A 14,492-nucleotide genomic window follows, 5' to 3' on the forward strand; every position below is an offset into this window, starting at 1 on the left:
TTCTTGGAAGCATGGGCTCACTTACATAAGTTTGTTTCTAAAGTGTTACACTGCTGTTTACCCCATCAGTTTCTACCCCAAGATACTTTCCTCCAGCATCTCATCATACGCTGGACACAAGGAGCTCAGTTTTGTAGTGCTGTCATCTGCTTCCTTTGATTTCTTTGTGGCGGGTTCAGTCTGTTGTTTCATTCCCGCTGGCTTGCATTTTTTCCAGGTGTGTCACCAACATTTGTATAGCCAGCAGCTTTTTGCTATCATCAGTACAGTACCTGTCCTTGCATCTCAATGCTATGGAGATGTTCCGATTCAATTTCAGCAAATGTGTTTCCATGGCTTCCAGCAAAGTAACTTTCAGTTTTAATTCCATGGTCGGAATATGCAACTTTTCTCAAAAGGCTTTTTAAAGCCACAATGGATGGATCAGAAGCAGAGGCCAAGGATGAATTCAATTCACGTGTTAGTTCTTCAAAAGAACTATCATAACTTTTCCCATTAGCCCCCACTGATGTACAGTGAAAATTGCAGGGATTTCATAGTCAGCTGCATGCACTCCAAGCACACAGTTCTGCTCCAAAAGGCTTTGCAGCATGTAGTAAGTACTGTTCCACCTTGTCTGTATGGGTAGAGCCCAGCCTCAGGCACAGAGAGAAGCACCAGAGAGGCACTATAGGGGCACAGCTACAGGGGTGCACAGCCCAGCACCACAGGCATAGAAGTGACAGAGCAGTATAACACCTGTGAGGCATGGGACACAATAAAGAAGAGTTTGGAGTTATGTAGCATGCTCTGGCTATTAGGACATTAAGAGGGCAGCTTCCCACCTTGAAAGCAACTTATTAATTATATCAAAGTTGTGGCAGGAAAGACAGGTGGGTAGGCCAAAGTAGCGATCGGCCTCAGGACTGCCCTGTCACAGATGAGAACAGGCCGATGGAGAATGTTTGAAGCACCTGACAATTTTGTGTCTGATAGCTGGTATGTCAGACACGCTGCACTGTGATAACACTTCTTTGTTCACAGTGAGCTGGAGTATATGTACTACACAAAGTAAACTTGGCAAACCGGAGTCTTGGATCGCCTTTGCTATGTTTCTTGCATTATCTCTAATAATGGCATGAACTTTTGTCCTTGGGATTTCCATGCTTGCAAACATCTTGTCAAATGCCACTGAAACAGCCTCAGCTGCATGGAAACTGAACTCCTGGACCCATAGAACTTTCCTCTGTAAATTATAATTCATGTCCATCTACTGTGCAGTTAAACAGCATTGATATAGGTGACACATCAGACCTCCAAATATCAGTCGTAAAGCTAAATGCTGATACATGATTGTCTTCAACCAGCATCTGTATGTGTTCTAAAACAACGCTGTACATCTCTGGCAGTGCAGCCTCAGCTATAAACTTTTTGCTGGGCTGTGTGTAAACTAATGAGGCTCCAGCCATTCAAATAGATAGCGGAATCCAGTATTTCCTACACTGGAAAATGGCTGATCATCCCGAGCTACATGGTTAATAATTTCTTTAGCCCTGGCATTTCCACTTCCAAATTCTGTGACTGTTTTAGTGCTTTGTGTAACAATAGTTGCTTTGCCACAGCTTTTTTCTGCCCTGCCTCTTTCTTTTCTGTAGTCATCTTCAAGCCATCACTGTATTCAGTAGCATGGTGCGTTTTGTGGTGCTGGATTAAGTTTGTTGTTGAAATCTTTACTGGTGTTGCCTCTACACAAAATATTTGCAGCACATACTTTGCAATAAGCTGTTCTGTTGTTCTTTTCAGACACTTAAAAAAATTCCATATCATCTTTCTTTGGGACGTTTAGAGCTGACAGAGATTGCATGGTGCAACACAGTGTAGCATAAATCGGTTTACTAAATAAAGGGCTTGCAGTAGGCCCTCTGTCACCTTCCCTGCGCCTGGCCCTGCTGCTCTGGATACGGTGCCTTGGAGGTGCCTATACATGAGCAGCAAGGCTTCTTTGACTTGCTGGAATTACAGTATGTCGAGCAGACTCGATTAATCAAGGTCTGCTGGAGCATGAATTGCCGTGCTCCAACAGACTCCTGTGTCTTGTGTATCAGTGTCTCTGCACTTAAAAATAGCTGTGGGGGGGCATCTGAGCTAAACCTCATCGAGCAAGCTTTAATTCAAGCACCCCATCACCATTTCTAAGCTTAGGAACACTGACACAAGAGATGCATCGGCACTTTAAAACAGCTCTCAGGGTTACTATAATTAAAGTGCTGCCCCCACCGCCCCAATCCCAGAGCACAAGTAAAAAGTGCCTGTGCCAGTTGCAGCAGGCAAGACTAGCCTACTAGTGCCTGTGACTGGCTGTGCAGAGCCCTTGAGCCCCTGCCCTTCAACCCCAGCCTGGGGGCAGCTGCCTGCCCAGGGCTGGGTGGTCTCTGGGCCAGGCTGTCCATTCTCCCCCTCTGCTCAGGGCAGGGCCATGGGACTGAATGGACCTGGCTCTGGCAAGGGCAGGACTCGGTTGCGGTGAGGGAAGGACCCTGCTGCACACAGTGGTCGGGGGTGGCTGTCCTGGGCAGTGGGGGTTATGGGGGGCAACTTCTGACAGTTACTGTCAGGCAGGTGGGACAGTCTCACCCAAACTCCCCGAGGCAGCAGTGTGTGGATGACCCAGGGAAGTTACCTTCCTCTTTCAGAGCCCTTGTCCTGCCTCTTGCCACCTGGCCACAGGAGGGGTTTGAGAGCGGATGCTGGTGCTGGGGCGAGGCAAGCAAAGCACAGCTTGCAGAGGGTACAGCTGTGAGGGGCCTTGTCCCTCATAAGGCAGCACCCACCACAGTGCCTCAGATGCAAGATGAACGCTACTCAGTGCACATGGGGGGAGAGCCCCTCCTCTCAGATTCAGAGGCGAGGGGGGCAGGTGACTGTTGCGGCTCCCACCCAAGACCTGAGCCCGGGTTGGGGCCAGAATCAGACCAAGTCACTCCTTATCCCCCATCTCATACCCACCCTGGACCTGGCCCACAGCTGCAGCCCATCCCATGCTATGCAGATCTGGGGAGCACACGCCACCCCACCCCCCAAACAAGCTGCTTGCAGCTCTGTCCTATGCCCCTCCCCACCCCAGCTACTTGGCACCTGCCCCTACCCCAACCCCATTCCCTCCCTTGCCACAGAGGCCTTGACCTGCCCCCTCAGATACCCCTTCAAGCTGAAGAGCTGCATATAGGAAATTAGATTGGTACTGGCCGATATGCCTCCTTAAAAATCGGCTATAGGTATCGGCCCCAAAAATCTATTGGTGCACCCCTATTCTTCATTGAGCTTAAACACAAAAAGAAAGCTTACAAGAAGTGGAAGCTTGGACAAACAAATTAGGAGGAGTATAAGAATACTGCTTGGGCATGCAGAGATGAAATCAGGAAGGCCAAGGCGCAACTGGAGGTGCAGCTAGCAAGAGACATGAAGGGCAATAAAAAGGGTTTCTACAAGTATGTCACTAACAAGGAGGAAGGTCAGGAAAATTGTGGGTCCCTTATTAAGTGGAGGAGACATCTTAGTGACAGATGAGGAGGAAAAAGACTGAAATACTCAATGCCTTTATTACCTCAGTCTTCACAGGCAAGCCCCCAGACTATTGCAACTGGCAGTACAATTTTGGGAGAAGGTGAGCAGCCCTCAGTGGTGAAAGAACAGGTTAGGGCCTATTTAGAAAAGCTGGACATACAAGTCCATAGGGCTGGATGCAATGCATCCCAGGATGCTGGGAGAGTTGGCTGATATGATTGCAGAGCCACTGGCCATTATCTTCAAAAACTCATGACAAACTGGGGGAGGTCCAGGATGACTGGAAAAGCATATATAGTGCCTACCTTTAAAAAAGAAAAAGAAATAAGATCCAAGGAACTACAGACCAGTCAGCCTAACCTCAGTCCCTGTAAAAATCAGAGAGTAAGTCCTCAAGGAATCCATTTCTAAGCACTTGGAGGAGTCGAAAGTGATCAGGAACCATCAGCATGGATTCATGCCTATCCAAACTGTTTGCCTTCTATGACGACTGGCTCTGCAGATGGGAAAGCAGTGGACATAACATACTTGGACTTTAGCAAGGCTTCTGATATGGTCTCCCACAACACTCCTAGTTTCACAGTTTCTAGGGTCGGACGGGACCCAAGTAGATCATCTAGTCCGACCCCCCGCCACAGCAGGAAACAATACTGGGGTCAAACAACCCCAGCAAGATGTTCATCCAACCTCCTCTTAAAAACGCCCAGGGTAGGAGCCAGCACCACTTCTCTTGGAAGTTGGTTCCAGATCCTAGCTGCCCTGACCGTGAAGTTACGCTTCCTGATATCTAGCCTAAACCTACCCTCTGCCAGCTTGTGACCGTTATTCCTGGTCACTCCTGGCAGTGCACGGGGGAATAGTGACTCCCCCAATGCCTGCTGATGCACCCTGACTAGTTTATAACAGGCCACGAGATCCCCCCTCAGCCTCCTCTTGTGGAGGCTGAACAGGTTCAGGTCCCGTAGCCTCTCCTCATAGGGCCTGCCCTGCTGCCCCCTGATCATGCGAGTGGCCCTCCTCTGGACCCTCTCCATGCTGTCCACATCCCTCTTGAAGTGCGGTGCCCAGAACTGGATGCAGTACTCCAGCTGCGGCCTGACCAGTGCCGCATAGAGGGGGAGGATCACCTCTTTGGACCTGCTCGAGATGCATCTGTGGATGCATGACAAGGTGCAGTTGGCCTTCCTGACTGCCTCCCCGCACTGCTGGCCCATGTTCATCTTGGAGTCAATTATGACTCCAAGATCCTTTTCTGCCTCTGTGCTGACAAGAGGGGAGTTCCCCAACCTGTAGTTCCAGTTGTTCCTCCCGAGGTGCATCACCTTGCACTTGTCTGTGTTGAATCCCATCCTATTCTCATCTGCCCACCCCTGTAAGCTGTCTAGGTCTGACTGTAGCCTGATGCTTCCTTCTAGTGTGCCCACATCCCCCCACATCTTAGGTGTCATCAGCAAATTTGAACAGGGTGCTTTTTACCCCCTCATCCAAATCGCTGATGAAGATGTTGAACAGTGCGGGCCTGAGGACCGAGCCCTGCGGAACCCCACTGCCCACGTCCTTCCAGGTTGAGAAGGACCCATCCACTACCACCCTCTGGGTGCGGCCCTCCAACCAGTTGGCGACCCAGTTGACTGTGTGGGCATCGACACCACAGTCCCCCAGTTTCTTAATGAGAACGGGGTGAGAGACAGTGTCGAATGCCTTCCGGAAGTCCAGGAAGACTATGTCCACTGCTACCCCTGCATCTAATGATCTGGTAATCTGATCATAGAAGGCCACCAGGTTGGTCTGACAGGACCTGCAAGCAGGATATGGAAGTATGAGTTGGACTGTAAGGTGGATAGAAAGCTGGCTTGATCATCATCAAGCTCAATGGGTAGTGAACAACCGCTCAAGGTCTAGTTGGCATCAAATGAAATGCCCCAGGGGTCAGTTCTGGAGCCAGTTTTGCCCAGTATCTTCATTAATAATCTGGAAGCTGGGACAGACTGCACCCTAAGCAAGCTTACAGATGACACCAAGCTGGGGGGAGTAGCAGAAACACTGCAGGGTATGGATAGGGTTCAGAGTGACCTAAACAAATTGGAGGATTGGGCCAAAAGAAAATCGCATCAGGTTCAACAAGGACAGGTGCAATATCCTGCACTTAGGACAGAAAAATCCTATTCTCTGCTACAGGCTTGGGACCAACTAGCTAAACAACAAGGACCTATGGGTTACAGTGAACAATAAGCTGAATATACAAGTCAACAGTGTGTTCTTGTTGCCAAGAAGGCTAACATTATTGGCCTGCATTAATAGAACCGCTGCCAGCAGATCAAGGGAAGTGATCATTCCCCTCTATATGGCACTAGTGAGGCCATATCTGGAGTATTGTGTCCAGCTTTGGGCCTCCCCCTCCACTACAAACAGGAAGTGGACAAGTTGGAAAGAGTCCAGCAGAGGGCAACAAAAATGGTTAAGGGGCTGGGGCACATGATTTATGGCAAGAGGCTGAAGGAACTGGGCTTATTTAATCTGCATAACAGAAGACTATGCGGGGGACTTGATAGCAGCCTTCAACTACCTGAAGGGAGGTTACAAAAAGGATGGAGTTTGATGGTTCTCAGTGGTGAGAAATGACAGAATAAGGAGCAATGGTTTAAGTTGCAGCAAGGGAGGTTTAGGTTGGATATTAGGAAAAACTCTTTCACAAGGAGGGTGGTGAAGCACTGGAACAGGTTACCTAGAGAGGTTGTGGAATCTCCATCCTTGAAGGCTTTTAAAGGTCTGGCTCAACAAATCCCTGACTGGCATGATCTATTTGGGGATGGGTCCTGCTTTGAGCAGGGGGTTGGATTAGATTACCTCCCATGGTCCCTTCCAACCTGAATTTTCTATAAATTAGTACTCATCAAAAGCACTCTCACAATCAATTTGTTGACATGTGAAAAAAGCCCACCACCTGTCACCCTGCAAGCTCACATTTGGTTACAGCTGAACTATTTTTGCCAAATCTTTTCAACAAAATTTTAGTCTAATGCACACCTAACATGGAAAACTTCAGAGCACACATTTAAGCTTAATAAAGGAATAAGCAACTGAAAACAAGAGGACTATGATGCAGTTATAAGAGCTCTGCAGCCCAGAGCAGGTGGATATTGGAGAGAACCACAATCAGAAGAAGAATGAAGTAGAGATCCACAGGCAGCTTAGTTATGAAACAAAATTAAAGCAGATGAGGTACATTTATGGATACAGAAGGGGGAGTTCTGGCTCTCCAATTAGAGAGTACATGTGACATCACACATAACCCCAAGTTGAAGAGCAAAGTGAATGGTGTTTGGCTTCTCTAATACTTCTGGGCTTTGCTGTTTGTCACACAGACCAAAACTAATCTTTTCCCCATGTATGGTCATATTGGTATGGACTGTAAGGTTTCTGCCCTCCTCTGTAGTGGGGGGCACTGCCCTCTTCCATCTCCCAGATAAGTTTTAACAATGCTTACAGCAGCAGGACGCTGATCACCTATCAATTAGCATTTCCTCCTTTTCAACTAACTTGAACAAGCTCCATCTCACTCTGAAAACAGCATTTAAGAATTGGCATTAATAAAAAAGGTGCATACTTTTTGAATTCTTGTTTGCCTAATACCACATTATGCTATTCAGTTTAGCTCACCATATTCCATACCAGGGCTGAGGCTACAGCGGGCATTCCTGCCTGCTTTATCAGACAACACTAACGCAGACTGGAACACGTGCTCCTCTGCCAACATTTCCAGTCTGGCTGTGTATGAGGCAAAAAGGTCAGTTTCACCCAGCTGCAGCAGAGGTTGTGCTCGCACCGTGGCACCCTACGGTGCTGCCACAGCCCAGCTGAGTTTAGAGAACATTATCCATGTTGCAGTCAATCTCTAGGAAAAACTCCAAATGAAGGAACATATTAAGTCTGTGCATGAATTCACTTCAATGCTTCAAAAAACATTAGTAGTGATTTTGGATACTCAAACCTGACCCTATAAAAAGAGGCAGAGTTTTTTTAGAGTGCTTCACAGCACATCCCTGTGAAAACCAGGATCTATAAAGGTATATCAGCTTGGGGGCCCAAACTTATTAGACATTTCTAGAGACATTTATAATTTTCATGTCTAGAATCTAACTATTAGAGGGTCATCTTAAAAACTGTCCCATCCACCACTGCATCACAGAGAGCAGCAGCACGCAGTGAAGGGGGACAAATGCCCCCCCACTTGTCCCCCCTGCAGTCTCTGCACCCTCCCACCTTCTCCCCAGAGTCTCTATCCCCCCTGCAGCCTCAAAACACCATATGTGCTCCCCACAGCCTCTGCCCCCATCTCTGCCCCCTCCACTCCCCCACCAGTGCTTATTTTGTCAGACAGCTCTGGCACCATTCCCTCCTGGGCAGAGAGCACATGCAAGCTGAAGCCAAGCTGCGGCTGCTGCATGCCTGGACAGAAGCCACAGTTTGCTTCTGGCTCTATGCACAGAAATAAATAAAGCCAGAGTGGAGCTGAGCCTGACAGTAAGAAGCAAGGGGAAAGGAGCAGAGGCTTCTAGGGGGTGGGGAAGGTGGGAGGCCACTGAAGACCTGGGAGCACCTGCCCAGTTATCTCATTTGCAGAGGCACACCCTGGATTCTCCTGGCAGGGGATTCCCTAGTCCCATATCACACTGCTGTGCCCCACCCCAACTCATACACACATCTCTGCAAATAAAGACACCCTTGGAGTAAAACTTTAAGAAGTCCAGGGGATCTGACTCAGGGAGCATATTTCTGCAAAATAGAAATCCTGGGTTTCCCTAATTGGAGAGACGTGCCAAGAGGTTTCCCAGAGCATCTCTGCTACTGAGGAAGCCCAAGATTTTCCCCATTTGCAGAGGTATACCCTCAGTGTCTGTTTATAGACTCACAGAAAAGTAGAGCTGGAAGGGACCTGAAAGTTCATAGATTCATAGACATTTGGGCTGGAAGAAACCAGAAGAAGATCATCAAGTCCAGCCCCCTGCCCAGGGGCAGGAAGCCAGCAGGGATCATAGGATCCCAGCAAGATAAGCATCCAAACGTGTCTTGGAGGTGTTCAAAGTGGGAGCTTGAACCGTCTCCGGCAGCAGTCTATTCCAAACCTTGGGGGCTCAGACAGTGAAGAAGTTCTTTCTTATGTCCAGCCTGAATTGGTTGCGGTGGAGTTTGTGACTGTTTGATCTTGTCATCTCTTGGAGGGGTCTGGTGAACAGACGTTCCCCCAGATCCTGATGAGCACCCCTGATAAATTTATAGGTGGCCATCAGATCACCTGAGCCTGCGTTTTTCCAGGCTGAAGAGCCCCATGGCTCTCAGCCTCTCATAAGGTCTGTTTTCCTGACCTCTGATCATGCGCATGGCTCTCCTCTGCACCCTCTCAAGATTCTCCACATCCTTTTTGAACTGTGGAGCCCAAAACTGGACACAGTACTTCAGCTGCGGCCTCACCAAGGCTGAGTACGACGGGAGAATGACCACCCGGGAATTGCTCGAGAAGCATCTATGAATGCAAGCCAGCATTTTGGTCGCTTTACTAGTTGCAGCATCGCATTGCAGGCTCATGTTCATCTTGTGGTCAACCATGACCCCCAAGTCCCTTTCATCTGTAGTGATAACGAGCATAACACTACCGAGCCTATAAGCATGTTGCAGGTTTTTCCACCCAAGGTGGAGAACCTTGCATTTTTCGGTGTTGAACACCATCAGGTTCTCGTCCACCCATTTCATGAGCCTGTCAAGATCCATCTGGATCACCCTCCTGTCCTCAGATGTGGATGCTTTACCCCAGAGTTTGGTGTCGTCGGCAAACTTGGCCAGTCCGCTACTGATACCAACGTCTACATCACTGATGAAGATATTAAGTAATATAGGCCTTAGGACGGAGCCTTGAGGGACCCCACTGGTCACAACACACCAAGACGATTGGTTCCCATCAACCATCACCCTCTGGGTCCTACCACGGAACCCGTTCCCTAGCCAGCAGATCATGGTGAGGTTGAAGCCGCAGTTAGCCAGTTTAGCCAAGGCTTTTTTTTAAAGTCAAGATATATAACATCGATCTCTTCCCCCCTGTCCAGGTGACAAGTCACCTGGTCATAAAAGGAAATGAGATTGGTCAAGCAAGACCTACCTGCAACAAATCCATGCTGGGTATCCTTCAGCTAGTCTGTTAAGGATGGCTTCTTTGATTATTTTTTCCAAGACCTTCCCCCAGATAGAAGTCAGACAGATGGGCCTGTAGTTTGCCGGATCTACTTTCCTCCCTTTCTTGAAGACAGGCACCACACTGGCCCTCTTCCAATCATCAGGCACTTCACCAGAGCGCCAAGAGCTCTCAAAGATCCGTGCCAGGGGCTCAGCTATGATGCTCCTCAAGCACCCTTGGGTGCAACCCATCAGGGCCAGCTGATTTGAAGTTATCCAGCCTGTCAAGGTGTTCCTTCATGAGGTCAGCTTTGACGGAGGGCAAGGAATCTCCCTCACCTGGGCCTCCCTGACCCATAGTGGGCAGGGGTGTCCCATGGGATTGGTGAACACCTGACGCAAAATACCCATTTAGCAAGTTCGCTTTTTCCTGGGCATCAGTTGCCCCATCTGGTTTAGCAAGGGTCCAATGTTGCCCTTGCTTTTCCTCCGGGTCCCCACATATCTAAAAAAGGACTTTTTATTTTTCCTTGATATTTGTAGCTAGCTGGAGTTCCATCACAGCTTTGGCTTTCCTAGCTTGCTCTCTGCAGGTCCAGACCAGAGCAGAGTATTCCTCCTGCTAGTCATCTTGTCCAACCCCCTGCCCGAGGCAGGATCATCCCTGTCCAAGCCATCCCATACAAATCCATTTTCTAACCCAGGGATGCTCAGCCTCTAGCCTGTAGAGCTGTAATCCTGCCTGTGGGGCTCCACAAGGGACCACACAATTTTGGCAAAGGGGAGTAGTGGCCTTTAACGATGTGACCACCCATCCACTGCCACCCTTCCAAGCCCCATGGGCCAAATGACATGGCCCTCCACTTGGGATTCCACCTGCATGAAACCCATGCAACTGGGATCCCACCAACCAGGATGGACAAAAATTAGCCTCTCTTTTATTTTATATATATAACAGCTCAGACTGTTTTAATTTAAATCTCTTTTTTTTAATTTTATTTTTGGGGGGGGGTTTCCTGTTAAGATGCTTTTTTTTTTTTTTTTTTTTTTTTTAAAAAGTCTATAAACTTAAGATGTATTAAAGTTCAAAAGATATCATCATGGAATAGAGATTAACTTCTAATTATCTACTATTTGAGACAATATAATCATGTAACCTTTTAGAAAAAAGTTTTATAAATAGGTCACAACAGGCCATGGACTATATTAGGGGCCCAATCTTATGGGATTCCCAGAGGCTCCTCCGCAGTTTAGTAAAGATTAAGGAAAACCACTCTACCCAACAGGATTCAGTTCTCAGTCTAGAAAATCTCATGAAACATCTCTGAGAGGCTTAGTTCGTGTCTCAAGAGATAACATCCTTGTTAACAGCAGTATATGGAGATGAGAGATAACAGACTTGATTACCTAACCCATCAGCCCTGTTGTCTCTCTACAAGTCTGCATACACAAAGTTAAGCCCTTACCTCTGCCTAAAAGTGCAAAGTTTCAAGAAGTTAAATGAATGGAGGATTGTTGGGGGTTGAGTAGACCTGGGGAAGGAGGAAGAGTCTGGAAAAATGCAAGGAGGGAGGGGCAGTAGAAATAAAAGAGAAACACTTTGAGCAGAATGGTCCAAAAATCTTGAGAGAGAGGTTTCTGAGTATAGTCTCTCCATTGATTTAAGATCTATTCAGGGAATGGAATGGTAGAAGGGAAAACCTTGCCAGGCTGTAAGAGAGAAGAAATCAAAGAGGAAAAGAAATCTAGAAGAAAGTGAAGAAAGCCCCAAACTAACAACATATGGATGCGGCGCTCATTTGATGTCCTCCTAATACAGCATGGCAAAAAATATCCCCCAAATATCCATTATTAATCTAGTGAATTGGAGATTGTCCACCTCCCAATGACTTCAAGTATCTGCTTCAATTAGCTTTGGTCAGTAAAATAACTAAATTCATAATTCAGTTTTCTGATGTAGCTACAAAATTAAGCTGAAACAATAATATCAAAATAAATCACTGCTTTAAAATGTATAGTGTGTACCTTCTAAAAATAAACCCTACATCTATCTCTGAATTATGAATAATATGTATTAAGGTACTTATATCAAACAATAAGAATGCACTTTTTGTAGAAAATAATGATTAAGTGGACCACTGAGTTAAATCAGGCTTAACTGATTTACGCCAAACCAGTATATAGAACTTCTGTTCCAGATCCACTCGAGATTCAGAGCTAACTCACAGTCCCTCAGCATCCCAGGATACTTTGCATTTCCCCCACAAACTCACCCCCCTTCACAAGGTGTGGGAGCTAGCCTTGACCCAAGCCGTCTGCTCCAGCCCAACAGGGAGGTATGCTCTAATCCCCTCCAGCTTCTGGCCTGGGCCACTGCAGGCGTGTGGCTGCATTTCTGGAATCAAAAGTGAATGTTCACTTGCTTATTGGTTCAATATATTCAGCTTAGACTAAGCTGCAAAGATTGAATCAATTCAGCCTCAGGTTTTTTGATTGTTTGTACCTAGCCTATCTGTGCCATACAGAAACACAGGTCTTATGATGAACCTAACCCTCAATATCATGCGACAGTGAAAAAAAACAATGTTTAAAAAGAAGACCGTTTCTGGACATGTTTCTATTATTTTGGAACTTTGCTGAGGCAATTATTGATACAAAGCATTAAATTCTGATTGAACAAGAGATTTTAGACATAATTAAAATTTAATAAGGAGCATCCATGACTGCTGAAGAATTAAGAGCACACTTTTTTGCCAAATAAAAAGAATGTTAAATACCTTTCACAAGGGAATATATAGTCCTCTTACTCTCAACGGCTAGAATATTTACAGGATAGTTTAAGAAAATACATATGATGCTGCAATTTTAGATGAAGTCTTTTGATCCTATTAGTGTATAATAATATTTTTTTTTAAACCCTGAGATTTGCAAGCACTCTTTTCACTTAACAAATGTAAAGATGGGAATAATTGCCAACTCTCAAAATAATATGTACAAAGACAAAATAATTAACTCTGGTATAAAAAAAACAAACATCTGACTGCACAGTCCAAAGTGCTCCAACATGGCTGCATTTCCATTTTACACTCCCAAAGCATGTCCTTCATAATGCATTCTATTCATCTGACTATTCAAATCCTAAGAAAACCAAGGAGATCTTAAGCAATTTACATGCTGTCAGAATAGTGTTAAAATTAGCAGTGACTTTCAACTCATGCAATAATAAACACTTTTAGTGTATGCAGTATTTTAGCAAAAAAAAATAAAAATGCTGAAAAATAAATTTAATTTATAAGGAAAGTTAAGGGAATTACTTCAACTCCAAATCATGAAATGACTTAAGCTTTAACAGATGTTGTGTATCTGCATATTTACAATGAAAATCTGTTGGTTACATAAGAATTTAACAATCCATAAAATACTGATGACATTCTGTTAGTCACACCACAATGCAAAAAATCACCATTAAGCAGTTTATGCAGAATAACAAACCATCATCCTGAAGTAAAGTACTTACCAGTCTAATAAACTGTACAAAATAATGACAGCATCAAAAAGGAGGAAAAGTGAACTGGAAATATAAGGTTACTAAACAAAAGTGGGGGAAAAAAGCTTAAATAATGTACATTAAAATTCAGATAAAAATACTTGCTGGAAAACTCAGACAGGTTTAAAGGAAACTAAAAAGAAAAAGCTCTAATGAAATATAGAAAGATGTGATATTTTTGTTATTAACATTGACATTTACTAGTTATTTTAAGCATTACAAGATAAGAACATAAAATTATATATAAAGTATATGCTGGTACATACTACTAACCAGAACTTTTTTGTTTATAGCAAAATATATATACTAGTTAATATCTGTTAATAGAAATTAAAAAACAGATTACATTATTCATGAACTACACTTTAAACAAATGTCAAATTATTACCTTTATTTCTCTTTGTTCTACAGATTTTTCCCATATTTGTTGATCATATGCTCCAATCTAAAAACAGAACAAAAAATCTGAATTAGATTATGCTTTAAGAAGTATTAGGAAGCAAGCAAAAATGTCTCTCTTTACCGAGGTGCTGCATTAAAAGAAAAGAATAAAACAAAAATTCCTTGGGGATGTTGAGCTCCTGCAGCTTCCCATACTTTCCTGCATTTCATTTTTTATAAATGACAATGTTATAAACTCAGTAAATATATATAAAGCTCTTCAGCTAGGGGTACACCGATAAAGATTTTCTTGGCCAATACTGATAGCCAATTATGAACCAGCCATATCGGCCAATACCGATTCAATAGCTGATTTACAGGAATGCAGGCAGACAGCTTGGAGAGCAGCATCCTGTGGGGGGGCGAAAGGGTGTGGCCACTGACTGGGCAGCGCCTGTCCCTGCCTCATTCCTTCCCTCTGTGGGGTGGGGAGGGAAAGGGTGGGGGGGGGGGGGGAAGGGGGGGCAGATCAAAGCCCCCACAGAGAATGGGGGGGGGGGGGGGCTGGGGTGAGTGCTGCCCAGCCAGGGCAGGGGGTGGAGCCATAAGTGGCTCATCTGGGGGGCGGCTCCTGCTGCTGCACGCACCCCCAGGGCAGGAATAGGGAGCGTGCGCCTCCCAGACTTGCACATGGGGCAAGGGCGGGCAGCTGCTGCGGGTTGAGTCCAGGGGCTGTGCTCAGGGAGGACAAACTCCCTGCAGCCTCCTGCCAGTGCCACCGCCTGCACCAAACGCATCCCCAGCTCAACACCTCCCTTGCTGGGAAGAGCCTGGTGTAGCCCCTGCAGTAGCC

The 14,492-nt window shown here is 45.9% G+C and overlaps 1 protein-coding gene across 6 annotated transcripts in view; it reads right to left on the minus strand.

Moving 5' to 3' along the window:
* PHTF2 (putative homeodomain transcription factor 2) overlaps positions 1–14,492 on the minus strand; it is a 154,154-nt gene that overhangs the window by 94,270 nt on the left and 45,392 nt on the right. For all 6 annotated transcript variants that reach the window (XM_090041918.1, XM_090041919.1, XM_090041923.1 and 3 more), the window contains one exon: positions 13,647–13,703. In XM_090041918.1, coding sequence (XP_089898044.1) covers positions 13,647–13,703 — 57 coding nt within the window. The remainder of the gene's footprint in view (positions 1–13,646; positions 13,704–14,492) is intronic.

Source organism: Crocodylus siamensis, chromosome 4 (assembly GCF_052110815.1).
Source record: "Crocodylus siamensis isolate JL-2025a chromosome 4, ASM5211081v1, whole genome shotgun sequence".
Classification (NCBI taxonomy): Eukaryota; Metazoa; Chordata; order Crocodylia; family Crocodylidae; genus Crocodylus; species Crocodylus siamensis.